Raw genomic sequence first — 21,464 nt, forward strand, 5'->3', positions numbered from 1 at the left:
TGTGTGTGTGTGAGAGAGAGAGAGGGGGGGGGGGGTTATACCATCCTTCCCCCAAAGAAAACAATTTTCAAGTTATAGTTGCATTTCAAGGAATATAGTCGGTTAGTTGGCCATTTGACATATTTCAGTAGGGTGATTTTTAGGACCTTATTTTTTTTTTTAAGAAAGCAGTGTTAGTTAAAAAAACAAAAATGATTCGACATCGACACTTTCGAATACTTTGCTAAAATTTTGTTTGACTATATTTTTGGCATATTGAACTATTGCTGACTTTTATAATAATTTTTTTTCGACATATTTTGCAAATATCGCATATATAAAATAACGTCACTAATTTTTTATCATATTGTTTTCTTAATGAATCCAGCACTAAACTTAAATTAACACTTTGCTCAGACAGATTTTTGAATAAAAACACTCAAACATCTTTGCTTGTTAAAATCGTGAGGTTATCTCTACTAATTTCTACTTTCAGCCATTTTAATAGGTTTTTACAGTTTCATTCTAAAACTTTAAAGTCAATTTCTTTTTAAAAAGTATTTACTCTAATATCCGAAAGTGATTTTTGAATGGATGGTTTCAATTTTACCAACGTTTCAATCATGAAAACCAACGAGTTCCATCAATATTTTATGACATTTTTTAGCATCAGCTTTTTATTTATTTTTTTCTATAAAAACTTTTACAATATAAAGTTATAAACGGTTGATAACTTGAATAGTTTAATCAATTTTCTTTAATTATTTAGTACTGACATGTAACAGAAATCTAATTTTTCGTTTTAGTTTTACCTCTTTTAAGCTCTTTTATAGCTAATTTAAAAAATTATTATCGAGTACCTTTAAGTAACTAATTAAAATAAAAAGTCAATAAGCTTGTTGTTTAAACAGCAGAGCAATATTGCTTCAACTTTTTATCATTTGCTTACAAAATTCAAATAATGAAAATTTCTAGTTTTTAGTTCTAAACGAGTAAGATTTGCAGATTTCCACCTTTATTGGGTTTAAAATGTTAAAATTTTGAAAACTTAAAATACCACTATTGTGTTGCAATTCCCGTATTAGAAAAAGTTAATAACGGTATTACTCCGCTATTATTTTAAAGTAATTAAGGTGCTCCAAAAAGACTTAACGGTTTTATCACTGAGTGCCTCAGAAAAGCACTTAGCCAGGAAGTTTATACTTTTTTTCATATCAATATCGCTTATTTGACCAGAGCTGACAACAAAACTCGGACCTCTTGGTTCTGAGCCAGAAGCCTAACCAGTCAGGGTTGCTGTTGTTGCAAGAATTTTCCGGTTAAAGCATTAAATTGCTAAGATTTTTTATTAAGAAAACATGAGACATACATATAAAATTAAACATATAAATTGTGGTTACAGTTTTTTTGTGGTTACAATTTTTCTCTTGTCTCCTGAGACAAAATGTGAAAGTATACAAAACGCGTACGTGATGTAAACATATATATACACACATGTACTTTTATAAAACCGATAGACATAAAGTTTTAAAGATATTTGTTAAATATTATTTTGTAAATATGTCACCCCTAAGGAATGATACATCATGTTATAACTTTGACAACTTTTTATAATTAAAAGCATGAAAAAAACTGCAGATGAGGTTAGAGCTTCTATAAATACTGCTGCTTTAACATTTCAACTGCTAGTTAAATTCAGAATAAGTGCCGCAAACCTTGTTTTGTGCCTCGTACTGCTTTAAAGATTGGTGTGTATTCTGCTATCATATGATTCAATCATTCTGTTTTATGGCTTTATAATGTACTTAAACTGTTATAATTGACTGTTAGCAAATATTTTATATATGTTATAGGATTTTCAAAACTTTTATTTGATCGCTTGGATCGATATTTTGACAGATCTTTTTTCAATATTGAAACTAGGTCTAACTTAAAAACAACTGTGTTGTAAAGCAAACAACCCTGTGGGCACGGGCAGAGGCGATTGTACCAATAAAATGAGGGGGGGGGTGAGTCCTCAAAAAGTACCGACTGGCTTGTGAAATTTGTCAAGTACCCGACTAGCCAAATAAATTCGCGAAAAAACCGATTGTAACTTGAAAATCACTTTTATCGGGGAGGTTCGAACACTAAAGTGTTTATAGTAAGTATACTTAAAGATACTCAGAAACTAGTGTTGAACCTTATTTTGAACATTTTAGTCAATGTATTTTTATTTCCATTATTGAGTATTGGAGGTTAAAAAACAATTCAATATTGAATATAAAAAAATATTGGCAATAATTTTCAAAAACTTTCAAAAATTGTCCGCAAAATCTGCGTCAGCAAAAACACCTAAATAAATTTGAAAGGTTAATATATATTTTAACGCATACCAAAATTTTTAACACATACGCGTGTATTAACATTAAATCTAGTAAAGAAAAATTTTTTCAAGTGAAAAGCGGTAATGCAACTTTAAAACAAATAGAAAGAAAAAAAAATTAACTCAACAAGGGATGAAACCTTCATGCACGATGATTTTAATAATTTATGTTTATTAATTTATCTTTTTTTTACTTTTAGGAACTTGTGGATTGGTGAAACTTTCTTTATTTTTTATAATGGACGGAAATAAGCCAAAACACCTATATTTTTAGCAAAACTTCAATACAAAAACTATGTAGGCTTTTAGCTTATATTTGTTTATTATAATTATTAAAGTAAAAATAAAAAGTTTGTCGATTCTTCTTTTAAAATATCTCCAATATACTCGTTACCAATGACCACCCAAATAAAAATTCAAAACGACATTTTAAAAGCAAACAAACAAAAACATTTTTTTTATGTATAAATATCCATTATGTATCCATACTGCCATCATTCACCATTGCCAAATGGTAAAAAAACCTTTATTAGCCAACATGTTTAGCGCTTTTTTAAAATAATTAATCAAAATTTTATAACCATAAATGTTATATTCATTTTTATAAAAGTTATACCAATCAAGGTTTTTTCAGATTTATCTAACATTGTTTGTGTAACATATTTGTGTAATCTCTACACGAAGTCGGTAACTGTAAACAACACAAATGGCTCCCCGCCAACCGAATAGAAAATATAACTGAATAATTAAACCCTATTTTTAACAAAATTATAATTTATTTAAAGTAATGAATAAATGCATAAATTTTACTTACTTATACCGAATTTATAATTAATTTTTATTTCAGAAAATGTATTGTAACTTTTCCAACCTTTTTTCTATTTAATAGTGATAGATAAATTTAAGACGGTGAGTATTATTAGTACTTAAATAAGTACTTAGTTATATTAGTTATACTTTTTATTTATACATTCATTTGTGTGTTATCAGTTTAATGCTATTAAAAACTATTTACCTAATTTACTTCCAAAATTATCTGTTATCTTTTTGATAATATACTTATACTATTCAGTTAGTCAATTATTATTCAGATATTAAATAAATTAATTTAATTAATAATTAAAATAGCATATCGAAGTTTAAGAATTTTAGTCAATCAATCAGTCATATATTCTAAAAATTAAGTTTCAAAAAAAAAAAGGAATAAAATTAGAGCAAAAACTGTTCAAAATTCAAAATTGAGAGAGAGAAAAGAGCTTACACTTATATTAAAGAAGGGACATCAAACTAATGAATGTAAAAATGATAATAATAATATAAACTACATTAACAATATATATATATATATATATATATATATATATATATATATATATATATATATATATATATATATATATACATATATATATATATATATATATATATATATATATATATATATATATATATATATATATATATCAGGCGCGGATCCAGCATTTTTTGATGTTTGAGATAGCTAACTTCTTGAAATAGAACAAACTCCGAAAATTTATATTTTTATACTTGTGTCAAATAAGAATGGTTTGCAAAAAATTGCAATAATTGGAGTCTGGGACAAAAAGCCCTAAAGTTTTGGCCACAATTACCCCAAACAAAACAACAAGTTGACAAAATATTTTTTGTACCATTCTTAAATAAATTTATATTCATAGATCAATTCTAATTTTAATACAATAATCTCTTATTGTTTTAAAATTATGGCTATAAAAAGTTTGAACCCCCTATTATTTGAGGGGGTTACAAATTTTATGAGGTCATAATTTTTGAATACTAAGAGATTGTTGTATGAAAATTAGAATTTATAGATGAATATAAGTTTATTTAAAAATAGTACAAAAAATATTTTACAAACTTATTGCTCTCTTGTTTGGGGCAGTTGTGGCCAAAATTTTAGGTCTTTTTTGTTCCTAGACTCCAATCATCTCAATTTTTTGCCAATCATTTTATTTGACAAAAGTATAAAAATATAAATTTTTGGAGTTTGTTCCATGTCAGGAAGTTAGCTATCACAAACATCAAAATATGCTGTATCCGCGCCTATATATGTATATATATATATATATATATATATATATATATATATATATATATATATATATATATATATATATATATGTATGTATGTATATATATATATATATATATATATATATATATATATATATATATATATATATATATATATATATATATATATATATATATATATATATATATATATATATATATATATATATATATATATAGATATATATAGATATAAAAAAATTAATTTTTAATTACTGATTCAGAAAAACACAAAAAATATTTTTCTTTTTTTTATAAAAATTACCATTATAAAAAAATGTCCACCATTCTAGAAGCCACTCAAAAGATCAGTTCACTATATTGTTTAGCTGTTTATTTATATGACCTTTGGCTGATAACAAACAAAAAACTAATTTGTTATTTATTTTATTTGACTTTATTTGATTTTAAAAGTATTTGTGACAATATGTTCAACATTTTAAACGACTGTATGAGTAAACTAGTCAAATTTTTTGATTGTTTTTATTGCTTCTCAAAATATTTAAATCAATAGGGTAATGGGTAACTATTCCTACAGGGTGAATGTCACCACAATCAAGTTTTTAAGTTTAGAGCATTTTTACTTGTAGTTTTACATGTTAATTATTTTGTTGGTATGTAGAGTTTTTTCACGTTTTTGCTAAATGTGATGAATCTGCTACTTTTTATGTTTTTATTGATGTTTAAGTACTTTAAACTTAAGTTTAAAGCAAAAATAATTAAGCTGAAATGGCAAAGTAAACATTTTTTAATTAGAATTTTTTTATTACATGAAAAAGTATTTTACTTAAAAGCATTTATTAGTATAGGGTTCGGATTTTTTATGATCCCACTCAAGGAAACATTGGTGAAACTCTTTTTAAAAAATTAAAAATTTTATACTTAACCAGTAAGTAATATTTCTAAACATAAATTGTATTAAAATCTTTTTAATGTATTTGAAAAAATACAAAATAATCCCATTTCAGTTTAAAAAAAAAATGTTTTATATATATTTTTTTGCATTTTTTTTTTGCTGTATATTTAGTAATTTTAGGTTGGTAATTTGAATACAAGAATAGTTGACATAGTTTGTCAAATTTACACAATTTTTATGGATCATATAAGTTTTTTTTAAACATTATTTGGATCTATTTAATTTTCTTTTTTTATTTCAGAATTTATAATAAGCATGGCCATGATTTTTTGTATATCAAATTAAAGTTTATAACAGCTTAGCCATTTAAGTCTTACGTTAACTAGTAAACAATTCTCTTAAGAGTTTGGCTCATTGATGTACACCAAAGCATTGTTAAAAAATAAATTTATGGCTAGATTCTTAGTCTTGATACATTATCATTAATGTGAATTATATATTAAAGAATTTCAAATGCACTACCTTGTGGAATTCCTATATCTAATGTCAAATAAGTTAATTGTATTTCTGTTGTACGATTTTAGTAATCCATATGTAATCCAGTACAACCTATCCTATGTTGTGCTGCTTAGTAGGATTTTTTTAAGGCAAAGGCTAGGAAAAGTTAACTCTGACTTAAAATACCCCTGCCTTGATCAAGTTAATGCTAGAGATAGTGTCTGAATAAAAGTACTCATCTGAGGCTGATATTCAAAGCATTTGACTACTGTCTTGTATAAGGCCTCCTAGGCAAAGGCTTAAGAGATAAGTAGAAAAATTTTATTTACCATCATTGTATTCCTTTTTCAGACTGGCCTAGATGTAAAACTGTGATAAATTATTTCTGGCTAAGGGTGATAAATGTTGTAACTTCTTGACTCTACTCATAGTGGCTCTACAAATTTTTCTGTTACCTTCTAATGAGGGTACAGCTCATAACAGGAAAACCTGTTTTTGGTATGGGTTGTTAAGGCCACATAAAGAGTTCATTGTTTTGACTTCAAGTTGTTTAGTGGGACTGAAGAAACTGCATACTGCTTAAGTGTCATGCACAATTTATGATTGAGTTAAGTTCTCTAATTATTATAAATATGACTAATTATTTAAAATCTCTTTATCTAAAAAATCTATCTATCTATTATCTAAAAATGTTAAACATAAAAAACCAACACCGCACCTAATTGTTTCAATCTATCTTTTACAAATATTTGTAATCTTCAAAGTAATTTTTCATCAGTTGAATTTTACCATTTACAAAATTCACCAAAATTACTTTCTCTTATTGAAACTAGTTTGAATTCAGCTGTTTCATATTTGGATCTCAGTTACAATGCATGTAACTATTTGAATCAATAGTTACATGCATGGTGAGGTATATATTTGGGTATCAATTCATTTGCTGTGAAATCAGGTTTGACCATTTTTTTATGTGATTTTGTTTAGCACCTCTTCATTCTACCTTCTTTCTCTTTGTTCTCCTTTTACTTGAGACTGCAGTCTTTTTGATTTTATTTCTGATCAAATTGACCCTTTTCTAATATTGCTTTTATTGTTGACTTCAATGCTTATCACACTAAATGGCTTGGCTCTTGTACAAATGGCCCTGCTGGCACTAGAGTTCAAAACAAAAAAAGTCTTTTTTTTCAATCTCTTACTTGATGATTAACTTTGTTACTCAATTTCTAGACAGCCTTAATCACTTTTCATCTCCTTGATTTGTGTTTTGTCTTTTAACCAAAACTTGTGCTCAGTTTCTCCTTGCTCTCTTTTGGGTGGTTCAGACCATAGTATGATTTAGCTTCTCACACTTTCATTCAGACTCACCCTATCATCACACTTCTTACTATAGCCTTAAGGCTGACTAGGATTCCTTTTGTGAACCTAATTGTGGAAGTCCTTGGGCTGTTGTCTTTTGTTTCTCCACTGATAATCAGACAAGCATGGAAGCTTTTATTCAACCTTGTCAGTTTCTATTTAAGCTTCACTCTATCCATGGCTTTCACCTTCATGTGTAGCTGCTATTTTTAATTGTAATTGTTTTTCCATCTTTTTTACAAAAACAACTCTCTTGAAAACAAACATCTTTATAGTATTGCAAGAAATCAATGAAGAAAGGTACTGTCGGATGCTTAACTCCATTAATCTCAGTTTACTAAGTCTCATATTCCTGTCTGATGCTAAGCTCCATTATTTTTAGTTTACTAAATCTTGTATTTTATCTCAGTTATTAGATTCTAGAGACTTTTGGCAGGACTAACATTTCATCTTTAGTACATGGGTCTAATCTTATTATCTTCCTAATAACACATCTTTTGATTTTAATGACCACATTTGTCCTGCCATCCCAGAGAAACAGCTTAATTCATTGTTAAACATCCAAATCACTTTGGCTTTCATTGCTAAAAAATATTTTTGTTAAAATATTACTTTTAAACTCTTCTGCAGCTTGTTGTCCAGACACCTGCCAGACACTTGTCTTACAAAAGTGTTTTCCAGAATTCTCCTCATTACTCTCTAAAATATTTAAGTATTGCTTAACTGAATCTTGTTTTTTTTTCTGCAGGAAAAAATGACAATCTAAATTTTAAAAACTCTAGAGAACACTTTGACTCCTCTAACTAACTTCCATCAGTTTTCACTCTATTATTAGCAAGGTCTTTGAGTCTTTAATTAACAAACTTCTTATATCTCATTTTAAGTCTAACAACTTACTCCCTGACAATCAATGCAGATTTTGATACTTTTGTTCTACAGCTAACTGTTATTGTGCGTTCTGAGTTTTTTAAATCGTTTCTTTTTAACTGCATTATTAAAGCTGTCCTTGTAGGGCAACTCTTATTTCCATTTTTAAAACCTCTGAGGTACCACAAAGTTACATCCTTGGTCCTGAATTATTTCTCTATATTAACAATTTTCCTGACAATCTTAACTTTAAAGTAGGGTTTAGTTACTTACAACACAAACATATTCACCAGTCTTGAAAAAAAGTCATCATTTTTTGATCGTTTATAATAGAAAGTTGATTTTGAGTGTGATTTCAGCTTGGGGCTTAAAATGGCTTGGCTGGCAAATTTAAATCCAGAGGAAACCAAGTTGTTTACTGTTAAAATTAACACAGTGTAGATGATATTCCTATGAATAAATAAAATGACTAGCAACACTCTTACTGATTCCTTTATGTTATGTATTCTTGTTTTTGGTATCTGGTTATAAAAATTGTTTCAACTTTTTTATGTCATATTTAAATAAGTCAGTGGCATTATTAGTAAAACCTGTTGAAAACAGGTTTTACTAATAATGTAATGGTTGTAATAATTTAGTAATAAAAATCTTTTATTACTATAGTATTATAAAAATGTTATTTTAAAATGAAGCATGTTAATCATTCAAATCCAATCATTGTAATACTGCAAATTTAACAAATGTAAATTTGTAAATGCAATATGTCAAACTGTAAATGTGTTATCTTTTATCTATCCAAAATATTCACATAGAATTTATTTTATTAATAAATAATCTAGTAGATAGCAACATATGTACTATTTTTTAGATGTCCGTGTTTTCACGCATGTGTGGTTTGGTAAACTTTCATGGTGATATTTTCTTATTTAAAAGACACTACAAGAAAGAGTTAAATTAATTTTTTACAACCAGATGCTCTTTCTAAAGTTAACCTGTTTTGCAAATCAAAATTGAGTATATTTGTGGTACTACTAATTGGAAAATTCATACTTTGAAAAGATTCAACCATCCAAGCTTCTCCTATTTTTGTCCTTAACTAAAGTTATCTTCAACATGATTAAACTGCACGAGTTTCTGTTAGGCTAAGAAAATGTGGCTTAAAATTTTCTATGCAAAGTTATATTTGTACCTGTTAGAATATTATTGTTAACAAATGGCACTTTAATTTACTTTCAGTGTTTACTAGTTTCCATCATCCATTTTTAATTATTAATTTTTTATTTTTTATTATTTCTTAATTGAGTTAATGGATACTAATTATTTCATAGTTTTGCTTTTTAAGTTTTAGTTTTTGTCATAACTAGTTATAATTTAAATTATAGATATAACTATAAATGTCATCAACTTCGAGTCAACCAATGGATGAAACATTCAGCCGTACATCCATAAAACTTCCTCCAATACCAACACTACCTAATAATGACAAGTTTGATAAAAGCATTTTACTAAAATACAGAAGAGGAAAAGAAGTTGAATACATTTTGAAGGATAAAATGTTAGTTTAATTATTTTCAATAGTTTGTTGTTTTCTATACTATTCTAATAATATGTTCTATTCTATACATTCTACTTCTAATGTCTTATTTAGTAGAACTAACAGTATTAGTAGTAGTATTGGTGCATTTAAATAGTGTTTCAAGTAGTGCAAAGCATGGTTAGGGTTATAAAAATACGTATTTGTATTTGGTAATAATATACTGTTGTTGTATTTGTGTTGTATTTTTTGAAAATTTTTTTTTTTATGTTTGTATTTTATTAAAAAATATTTATAGTTTATAAAAATAGTTTATAATTTCAAACCAAATAGCAGAGTACCAAGGCAATAAATATTTACTTTGAACTATTCAGATCCACTTGAATAATGAAAGCAAAACCATAAAGATTTTGTAAATTAGTGAAAGAAATAAGTTAAAAATATTTATATTAGTATATTTATATTATTAAGAAAGGTTGCATTAAAGTATTTGTATTTAAGTTTGTAATTAGAAATTAAAGTATTTGTACTTGTATTTAATCAAACACTTTTACATAGGTATTTTCCCTTAATTATCTCTGTTTTAGTTTTGAAATCGACAAGTATTGTGAGATGTATTGTTTACGAGTTTTCTTTTTTCAGTATTGCTAAAGCCATGAACTCAAAGTATTCAACAATGGATACCTTAAGAAGAATTCAAAAGTATGAAAAGAAACCTGAAATACCTCCTTTAGTAAGTATTTAGTGATAACAACAATGATACTGCTGCTTTTGATGATGATGATGGTTATGATGTGACGATGATGATGTGATAATGATGAGGATGATAAATGTAATTTTTTTTTTTTATAAAATAGAGGATTTCAAGAGAAAGACAAATCAAGGTGAGAACTAGTTTTTTCAATTCAAAATAATTAATAGACTACTTTTAATGTGAACATATTTTTGAAGTTCTGTTACTTGTATGCAAACAAACATCAGTATAAACAAAACAAATAGATTTTAATGTATAAAAAATCAAAAATAAACATAAAATTTTGACTAAGAGGCATCTAGAAATTAGATTTAGAATTTTTTAGAAAGACTATCTATTTTTTTAATGCAAACATATTCCATAATACAATAAAATAGAGATGAAAATCTAATTTTTAGGAATGATCTAACATCTTATCTCTGATACCCAGGTTGCTTTAGTAATGATCAGAGTTTTAGAATTGTGCTGTGAACTTTTACTTATTTTTAAAATAAGGACTCTTAATAATATTTTTAGGTATTATATGTAGTTTTCTAATAGCAAAAATATATATCCTAAATAACATTAACAAAATTATCTTACTACTGTATGTATAATATTTTACTAAAATATTTGGTTTATCACATTTGCAAGGAATAGTTATTGCTTATTAGGTTGCTACCCAAAGCAAATCCAATCAAGAACACTGAAATGGTTGTTTGAATATTTTAACTTCTGAAATCCAAATGATTTTGAGCTCCTTAAAAATATTGGAAATACTTTTCAGTCATAAATGTTTAAAAAGTTGTACCAATAAGAGAGTTGGGCTTTTTAGCTTGACTGAATTCTCCTTGTTTCAATTTTTATTCTCTATTTTGGGTAAGATCTTTAATACCTTAATAAAAAGTCTTTACCAGGCCTCACACTCTGACGTTGGAACTGAGTTTTATCTTATGTGCATCTATAAAGTTATTGGTTTATGATAGTTGTTAAAATCTGTTCACTTGTTTGCTAAATAATCATTTAATTTGTGTTTAATTGAATTTAAGTAAATGTATTACATAATACGTAATTATTGAGGCATGGTAACAAAATAAAAATAAAAAAAATTAAATACATGCATTGAATACATAGCTCTTCATTTTCACAGTTCATTGAAAAAATTCTTTAGTTTAGTTAGTTTTTAATTACATAGTTCTTCATTTTCACTTTTCATCAAATAAAATTTTTTTATAAAGTTTGTTTATTTTTTGAAATACTAGTTTTCACTCCTTAAGGTTAACAATAATCAAATATAAACAGTTGCATTAAACTAAATCAAATCTATTTCTCTGACAAAACAAATGTTACTGTATTTATTTTAATTTTAATTGCTAATAAGTGTACCTATTCATTTTGTGGCTTGTCCTACTGCCAATCTTCTTTTAAAAAAATAGTAACATTTTGGGTTCTTTAATTAATGGAACAAGTATAGGTAAGCTTAAAGTTAATTTTCAGTAAAAGTGCTTCATGGTGAATATAATTCTTAATGATTTTTTTTTTTTAACTATATAACAAACGTATGTAATATTTGAAACCAATCATAGTTTTAAATATTGTCATAGCCAGTACAATTCTTTTCTGGGTTTTTAAATCAATGTAATTGTGGCATGGTAAGTCAGTGGGTATTCTAGGACAATTATTTGGACAGCGGTACCCCCCGTAAAAAAAAATGTCCTCAATGTCGGAATGTGGGCAGTGCCTAAATATTGCCCAAATATGTTCAACACTGCCGAAAAGGGTCAAGAATAGTTCCTGTTAGTATCATATGCTAATAGCTGTTGCTCTGCTTTTACCATAGTAACTACTACTTTGATGAAAGCTTCATTTTTTTTTCATTTTTAGTTTTTTCTTTGTTTGTTCCTTTCTCAATCCTATAACTTCAAAAAGGAATCTTGATAAGCAAAGCTTCTTTATAATAAAACATGTTTAAGTAGTATGTATAATAATCCTGTTATTATAAGTACCCCTTATATGAGTTTTGTTTTAGTAAACTTTTTAAATATTAAAACTATTTACTTTAGTTCTTATTCAATGTTATAAATATATATATATATTTTTTTTAATTTAATAGATTAACTACCACTTTTTAAAGAAATGTGTGAGTAATGCACCAGTTGCCCCAATGCTGCATTCTTGGTGGGACTCAATTATGGATTTAGTACCAGATCATCTTGTTCAGTCACACTCATTAGAATTTACAATCCACAATTTGCATAATGAGGTTATTGAAAATTATATGAAGAGTATGAAAAAAGCTTCAGGTAAATTTGAGTATATGTAAATACTTTGATATTGTTGCAATCTTCTCTTAACCATATTAATTAGGCCAAAAAATTTTGAAATTAAGAGTTGACAAAGATTAAACTACTATTTTACAATTTTATTTCTAAGTGTATTACTTAAGCTTATGGACTGTTCACAAGTTTATGCGAATTATGTACATTGTGAACACAGTTTTGAGATTTTTAAATGAGTTTTGCTTGTTGTATAAAGTGTAAGTAAAAGGTATTTTTGAACATAAATGCACAGATAAAGCATGTTAAAATGCCCCTTTGTTTTTATTTTTATAATTAGTCCAATATATATTGCGTAAACCAAATGTTCTTGGATTGGAAGAAGATGAAGATCTACAAGATGAACCCATGTAATATTTACAAATGTTAAATAAATAAATTTATTTTCATTATAATAGTTTGTTTCAGTATTTAATAAAATTGTTATTATAATTTATCAGCTTTGAATAAATTTTTATTGTACAGGATTCAGTGATAGATGTAATGTTGTATACATAAAACTATATAATGTTTAAAAAGCGTTTTTTTATTTTAGTGGGATAGACTATTCATCAACCTGGCATTCATCATTTGTTTATGCGCAGGAGAAAATAAAGTGTAACCTTCACTGTTTGCACCCTTCACATCAAGCTATTCTGAAAATTTGTCAAAGTGATTTTTATTCAAAGTTTCTTTTAGTTGACATTTCCAATATAAGGTATAATACAAATTTTTATTTCATGACTTTATTTTAAAACTTTTTCTTTACTTTATTTGTGTTACATTTATATTACAATATAAAAATATTATATAAATGTACACATGTATGATCATTTAATATCAAAAGTTAATAACTTACATCAATAATAATTTCAATTAAAAAAATACATATTTATAGTACTTGGAATACATGTTCAAATACATTTTTTTTTTTAAATAATTAAAATTAAAAGGTTACAATTAAAAAGCACTTTTATTAAATAACTAACCTACTTCTAATTAAGAATAAACAAAATTTAGTCAATTAAAAAATTTGATTTTAGTTAAGAATAGTTAGCAGTCAATTTTTAACATTAACACTGTATGTATATAACAACCACATAATATAATGTATATAACAACTACATAATGTAATAATAATAACCACTTAATAATACATAAGACAGTGACATGAAAATTAATTATATATTTTAATATATAATCTTTTCTTGAAATAAATATTGATTTGAGTTTACAAAAAACTAATAGTACAATGTTTTGGAATATTCTATTGAATGAATTCAGGTAACGTAAAGGATAGAGTTAGCTCGAGGTTTATTTGCATCATTACAAAGATGGTGGATAAATTTTTGTAGGTATGTGTTTAAATACATTGTTGATATTGCAGATCTGGTATTCAATTTGAAAGTAGAATGTGAGTGATTTTTTTATGTAGAGTAAGTGTGATTGGATGGTTAGGTTTGTTTAAAATTTGTTTAAGTGTGCTGAGACATATGAAATCAAGATGTTTTTCAATAGGACTGATACCATAGTAGCTTGCATCATGTGGATCAATACCAGCAGCTTTTAGAAGGCAGTTTTGAAAGACTTGCATGCTAGATTTAGTTTTATTGGTTGTTGAGGTGAGGATAACTGCATTGTCGGTAAAGTAGCTAAGGCAATAAGCGCAGTAGGCAGATATAAGCATTGGTTGAGACCATCCACCAAATATTCGGAGCTGCTTAAAAAGATACTCATTAGGGGCAATTTTCTTATGTAGACTAGATTATTGCTTGTCAAAATTGAGACTTGAGTTGAGGTTGATGCCAAGGTGTTTGTATGAGTTTACAACTTCAAGAATTTCGCTTTTTAATGTTATGACTGGATTTTCACCTCTGCCAATATAAATAACTTTGCATTTGGCTATGTTGAGTAACATTTTATTATCATTGCACCATTGTTGTAGACTCTCTGCTACTTTTTTGCGGAAGGGAATAGTTATTACCAATTATGTAAGCTAGGATATCATCTGGATATTTCTTGTGTGTAATCCCTTTTGGGAGGTAGTCATTTATTCTAGTACATAAATTAAAAAGAGGATTGGGCCAAGGACACTTCCTTGTATCACTCCTGATGAAACATTTTTCCATTCAGTAGGCTTGCTGTTGAATATTGTATGTTGTTTATGGTTTGAAAGCCAATTTACAATCCAAGATGATTACCATGATGGAAGATTGATTTCAAGTTTGTGCATAAGGATAATGTGGTCAACGAGGTCGAATGCTTTTGAATATATATATATATATTTTTTTTTATTCAAAAATTTTTTTAAACTAAAATTTATCATATAAAATACATTAAGGGGGTGGCAGCATATATTTTTCAATATATATATGTGTGTATGTGTGTGTGTGTGTGTATATAAATTAGTAAAAACACTTATCTAGTTTTTATTCTTTGACAGCTTGTTTCTCCATTAGTAGGTTCATCAGGAATAAAAACTAGATAAGTGTTTTTACTAATTTATAATTGCTCTGTTCTTTAAGAACATTGAGCACTCTATTTGTAGAATACACTAACATAATTTATATATATGTATATATATATATATATATATATATATATATATATATATATATATATATATATATATATATATATATATTTATTTGAAATGAATGATATATATTACAACCACGTTAAAGCTAATAATATATACTATGACCACATTGAAACTAATAATATACTTTACAACTACATTCAAAATAGAAATATATATATAACAACCACATTGAAACTAATAAAATATATTATAACCACATTCAAACTAATAATATATATTATAAGCACATGTTCCAGTGAAGTTGAACAAATATGAGTTGCACTTGTTATTTGTAACAATAGTTAATTATTAGAATTAACATACAGACCAAATGAAGTAGTTGAAATAAAAATCTTTTATAAAGTATTTGAAACTGCAAGATGTCGATAAATGCAAATTCACGGGTTTTCCAATTACTAAATATCCAAACAATGTTGTCAAATCAATTGAAAATAGTGATACATGAACACAGTTTTTATGATATTTTGAACGATCACTTTCTCATCCAAGATGTTTCTTTGGCAATGTTGCAATTATCTAGCAGTGATTTCTTTAACACTCTTGGCTTATTATTTACAAAACAAGAAAATAGATTGTTCTTAGTTTTAATTTATGAAGTTTTGTGATCAGAAAAGTTTTATAAATGAGGGAGTTTTTATACACAATTATGTAGATTGGTTAATTTACAAGTACATAAATAGCCAACAACGAACTGTAACGAATTGCATAATAAAAATAAAATTGTTATGAATGACCGATATCAGATATCAGATAGTAAATATACTTAATAGCAAGTTCTAACGTATATTTGCTTGAGAAAATGAATTTGCCAGCATTTGAGTCAAGAAGCAATAAAAAATTAGATTTTGATATATTCTTCTACAATAATATTCTTAACAGATCAAAATGTTAAAATACTAAGATATTGTGTGGAACATTGTGTCTTCTTTAATACTGAGAAGTTGTGTGGAGCAGAGTGTCTTCTTTAACCTTTAATCTCGAAAATCTCTTAATCTTGTACATAGAGCTTGACTACTTGCATATAAATTTACAGCTAAGTTAGTGAACTACCAATTCAGTGGAAATTAGCCAATATTAGTACCCAATTTAAAAAAGGTAGTAAACAGTTGCTGTTAAATTATCATTTAATTTCAATTACTTCTGTTCCCTGTAAGATTCTAGGAGGGGTTGTGTGAGATTTAGTTATGAATTTCCTAAATGTAAATGATCTTCTTTCGAAATATCAACATGACTTTGTTAAGAAAAAATCTTGTACTACTAATTTTGAGACAGTAGACATGATTTTGTATTATTTGTCTCAGTATATACCTGCAGACTTTTTTTAAAAATATTATTATTCACCTCCCAAGGCCAAGAGGGCTACTAAAGTTGTAGTATAAAGTATAATCTTCTCTCAACTCTTTAACTTCAAAATAAAAACTTTGACAAACAAGGCTGAAAAAAAGCTTTGTGTGAACAAGCTTTTTTTCAGCCTTGTTTGTCAAAGTTGTCAAAAACAAGCTGAGTGTGTTACTAGCAGGGAAGTGGTGGGGATTGAACTCGAATTTATTCGGACTTTGCAAAGGCATTTGATTCTGTACCCCATAAAAGATTACTGATAAAACTTAAATGTTATGGGATTTCTGTTACATTGTTAAAATGGATTGAAGCATTTCTTAAAGTAGAAGACAAATTTATTGAGGAAGAATATGTCTTATCTTATTGGCCCTTTACTATTTGTTATTTAAATTAATGATTTGCCTGATAACTTTCTATTTTAAAGATGTATGCTGATGATGCAAAAGTAGTATCAAGGGCTAATTCTGTAACAAGTTTTAACCTTCTGCAAAATGACCTAGAAAAAAATGTCAACTGGACTAATGAATGACTGGTAAAGTTTAATTTTGAGTAGTGTTTAATTTGCACTTTGGCAAAAACAACTCAAAAAAAATTTATTTTATGCAAAACATACTTTTAAGTACCACTGTCGCTGAATATTGAAAGATTGTCTCTTTTAAAAATTTTTTTAGTTTTTGAAAATTGAGCTAAGTGGAGTTAAGGAATGATAAAAACCTAAATGTGAGGAAATTGAGGTTGAAAAGCAGAAAAGAAAAACAAGAGTTGAGTGAAATATTCTAAATTTTATAAGTTAGATCAGAGTTATATACATTAAGGAATGAAATATAATCTAGATTTTATAAGTTACATCAGAGTTGTATACATTAGAAAATGAAATGAATTAAAAAAAAAAATTATTGTTGATTTATAATTTCAAATTTGACATTAAAAAAAAAAAAAAATACAAATACATATAACTATTTTTTAACATCTAAAATTTATTATATTTATTATTTAATATATTATATATCTAATATATTTGTTTATTTAATATATTTATTAAATATTTTATATAAATATTATTGTAATATCCCTATTAAAATGTTAAGATGATTCTATATTGGGGAAATGAGGCAAATTTGCCATGGTAAGGCAACTTATCTAGAAGGAGAAAAACTGATATAAAACCCTCAATTTCATTGTGCGTTTTATATCAGAGCACATCAACAGCAGGAGGTGCTTATAAACATAGATAGTAATTTTTCTAGTGGTAGTGTACATTAAAAATACACTGTTCTAATTTGAAAAACAAGTTAAAGCCAGGATGCACACCTATTCAATTTAACTTTTCCAAAATGGAAAAATAAAAACTTCAGATTTGAACTAATATAAAAATATACTTAATATTACACAATTAAATAAAAAAGTTAGTAAATAGCTGTATTTTATGATTTTATTGTTCTCTTTTTTTTTACATGTAAGCAGAGCAAAAGGGGCTATAGAATGCAAGCATATGTTAAATAGTGTTGTGTTAGAATGTCACAAATCAGAAGAAAAATTGTTACATAGGTATGTTTTAAACATATAGCTATATATAACAAAAATTATTTATCATAAATACTTTGTTGAAAAAAAACACTAATATAATAAAACATAATTATGAAATTCTGTTTTTGTGTTCCAACTATAAGTACTCATAAATAATGTATGCAAGAAATTATAAATAATCAAATTATGTACACATAAATAATGTAGATATGAATTTAGACATACCTATACAAATAATAACCATATAAATAAATTTTGCTAATAATTTTAGATTTATAAATTAACAATAAGTAAATAAAAAATTTTAATTTTCAGTTGGTATCCTGAAATCATGAAGATTTTTGTTAAAAAAAGTGATTTTTGTCATTTGAATGAGGAACTTCTTGATTCTTTTTATAACAGTGTAACAACACTTGTTTCAATACAGGTATACTATTTCAATAGAGGTGTGTTTTAAAATTTTCTTTATAAAAAATTACAAGTTTTTAATTGTTATATTGTTGCAAATAGTATGATAAAAGTTGTTAAAATTATTAGGAACATTTTAATAAAATAATTAAATTGATGACTAAGGAACTAAAGATTAATAACTAACAACCAAATTTAAATAAAACTTAAAAAAAACATAAACATGTAAAAATAAAACTTAAAAAAAAATAAGAACATATAAAAATATAACTTAAAAAAAACAAAAACATGCCACCTCAATACTATGTTGTATGTTGCCTTTAATAAAACTATGTTGTATGACACCTCTAATAAAATGTTAGATTTTATTAAATGTTAGATGTTGTGATGACAGAACGTTTAGCTGTAATAACAAACAAACATTTGCTTACCGCTAAAAGTGTCCCTAGCATTTTGATGGATCAGTGTAATGTTTTGAGCATCATTTGAATCAATGATTCTCAAAAAATACATTTTCCAGTTTTTCCTACTACATATATATATATATATATATATATAAATATATATATATATATATATATATATATATATATATATATATATATATATATATATATATATATATATATATATATATAAACAACTTTTTTGAAAATGTATGCTGACATCCCTAAATGTGTTCTATATAATAAAATAATATTGGATTAAAAATTTTTATGAATAAAAAATACATTTATGGGCGCTGCAAGACCCTTAAACATCAAACAGGTCCATAAAATTATCAAAAAAAAAGTTTTTCAAAAGTATTCCAATACTTATTTAGTATTTTACTATTTACTATTAATACTAATTAAAATAATTATAATTAAAAAAATCTTTTGAGTTTTTAAGTTAAAAAATGTCATTTTCTTTTAACTAAAATCTAAAATAATAATTTATCCACAAAATGATTCATAATTTTGAAATTTTTTTATAATTTTGCTTTATTTGAGACCCAACAAGACATACTTTTGAAAAACTTTTTTTGACAATATTAGGGACCTGTTTGATGTTTAAGGGTCTTGTGGCACCCTTATAATTATTTTTAAATCAAGTATTATCTTATTATATAGAACACATTTAAGGGGTGTCAGCGGACATTTCAAAAAAAAGTTGTATTTAGCACCACCCATATCAGGTCTTATCTTAAATAAAAAATGACTTTGTGATTTTGGCATCATAAAATTATCTTTATTTTTTTTTATTTAAGATCATTAACTTTTTTTAAATTACCCCAATAAAATAAATTTCCGTAAAACATCTTAGAACCTAGAGAAGCAACCTTAGCATCTGCTAAGATTGCTTCTCTTTATTGTGCTCACCATTTTCTTTTTCCTGATTCCATTCTCTATCTCTACAAATCTCTTATTCGTCCCTGTATGAAATACTGTTGTCATACTTGGGCTCGTTCTTCTAATAATGCTCTTTCTCTTTTAGGCAAGGTTCAAAAACGCATTGTAAATGTAGTTGAACCCAGTCTATCTGCTAAGCTTGAGCCTCTTTCCCATCGTCATAAAGTTGCATCTCTTTCTGTTTTCTACAAATCCTATCATGGTCGCTGCTCAAAGAAGCTATCATCTCTAGTTCCATCAACTAAAACTCATTTTCGCTTGACTTGTCATTCACCAAATTCTCATTCTTTTACTGTATGTCTCCCTGCATGCTCTAAAAACTTTTATTTGTCTAGTTTTTTTCCCCTGCACTTGAACCCTTTGGAACTCTCGCAATAATTTAGATCTTCCCATATTTATGAACAGTAATATACTTGATGAGTCATCTACCCTTTATCTTCAAGGATTAACTCTTACCTCCGATCTTTCTTGGAAACCATATATCAAATTGATTACAAAATTAGCATCTGCTAAGGTTGCATCTCTTTATCGTGCTTGCCACTTTCTTTCTCTGGATTCTATTCTTTATCTCTATAAATCTCAAATCCGTCCTTGTATGGAATATTGTTGCCATGTCTGGGGCGTATCTTTTAATGATGCCCTTTCTCTTTTAGACAAAGTGCAAAAATGCACTTTGTCTAAAAGAGAAAGTTGTAAACATAGTTGGACCTGCTTTTGCAGCCAACCTCCAACCATTATCACATCGTCGTAATGTTGCTTCTCTTTTTCTTTTCTACAAATACTATGATGGGCACTGCTCTAAAGAGCTAGTGTCACTTGTGCCATCTACTAAAATTCATTCTCGTGTTACTCGTCATTCAATTAAGTCTCATCCTTTTTCTGTGACTGTTCCTGTGAAGTGCTCCAAAAACTCTTATTGTCTAGTTTTTTTCCTCAAACATTGCATTTTGAAGCACGCTTCTTCTCAATTTAAAATGAGTTTTAAAATTACATTTTATTTCATTTCCAAATGCTCTTGTATCATTTTGTAAACCTTATAATTGCATTTTGAATCACGTGAATGTGCAGTTAAATCATTATTAACACTGAATCTTTTTTGTTTATCATTCATAAAATAATTTTTTTAAACTTTGTCTTTAATTTAATTAATAAATTAATTAATTTTCTTTTAAATTAACCATTTCTTATTAGACATATTTTAGTAGTCACATGTTTAAATTTTTTTTCTTCGTTATTTTCATCCGAGAAAAAATACCATAGCACTTTTACACCGGGCTACTGATTATCATAGTGTACGACTAAAATGAGAAATAAAAACTGTTTCAGTCATCCGCAGGACGACTGGGAAAAAACCGGAGGGTACACAGCTGTATAGATATATATATATATACATGTATATATATATATATATATATATATATATATATATATATATATATATATCATATATATATATATATATATATATATATATATATATATATATGTATATATATGTGGATATATATAGAACCCTTAGATGTTGTCCGAAAGTTTTTTCCATATTTTGTTGACAAAAAGTAAAAATTAAAATGCAAGAACGG

The 21,464-nt window shown here is 26.5% G+C and overlaps 1 protein-coding gene across 2 annotated transcripts in view; it reads left to right on the forward strand.

The window, feature by feature from the left end:
• Nucleotides 1-3,024: 3,024 nt before the first annotated feature.
• Nucleotides 3,025-21,464, forward strand: part of LOC100211154 (dynein axonemal heavy chain 12) — a 107,100-nt gene continuing 88,660 nt past the window's right edge. The window contains exons 1-9 of one of the 2 annotated variants that reach the window (XM_065814217.1): nt 3,025-3,253; nt 8,902-9,588; nt 10,210-10,300; nt 10,425-10,451; nt 12,414-12,603; nt 12,917-12,986; nt 13,172-13,333; nt 18,017-18,103; nt 18,398-18,509. In XM_065814217.1, coding sequence (XP_065670289.1) covers nt 9,428-9,588; nt 10,210-10,300; nt 10,425-10,451; nt 12,414-12,603; nt 12,917-12,986; nt 13,172-13,333; nt 18,017-18,103; nt 18,398-18,509 — 900 coding nt within the window. In that variant the 5' untranslated portion in view covers nt 3,025-3,253; nt 8,902-9,427. The remainder of the gene's footprint in view (nt 3,254-8,901; nt 9,589-10,209; nt 10,301-10,424; nt 10,452-12,413; nt 12,604-12,916; nt 12,987-13,171; nt 13,334-18,016; nt 18,104-18,397; nt 18,510-21,464) is intronic. The other variant, XM_065814218.1, reaches the window with a different exon arrangement.

Source organism: Hydra vulgaris, chromosome 12, assembly GCF_038396675.1.
Source record: "Hydra vulgaris chromosome 12, alternate assembly HydraT2T_AEP".
In the NCBI taxonomy this organism is placed as follows: Eukaryota; Metazoa; Cnidaria; class Hydrozoa; order Anthoathecata; family Hydridae; genus Hydra; species Hydra vulgaris.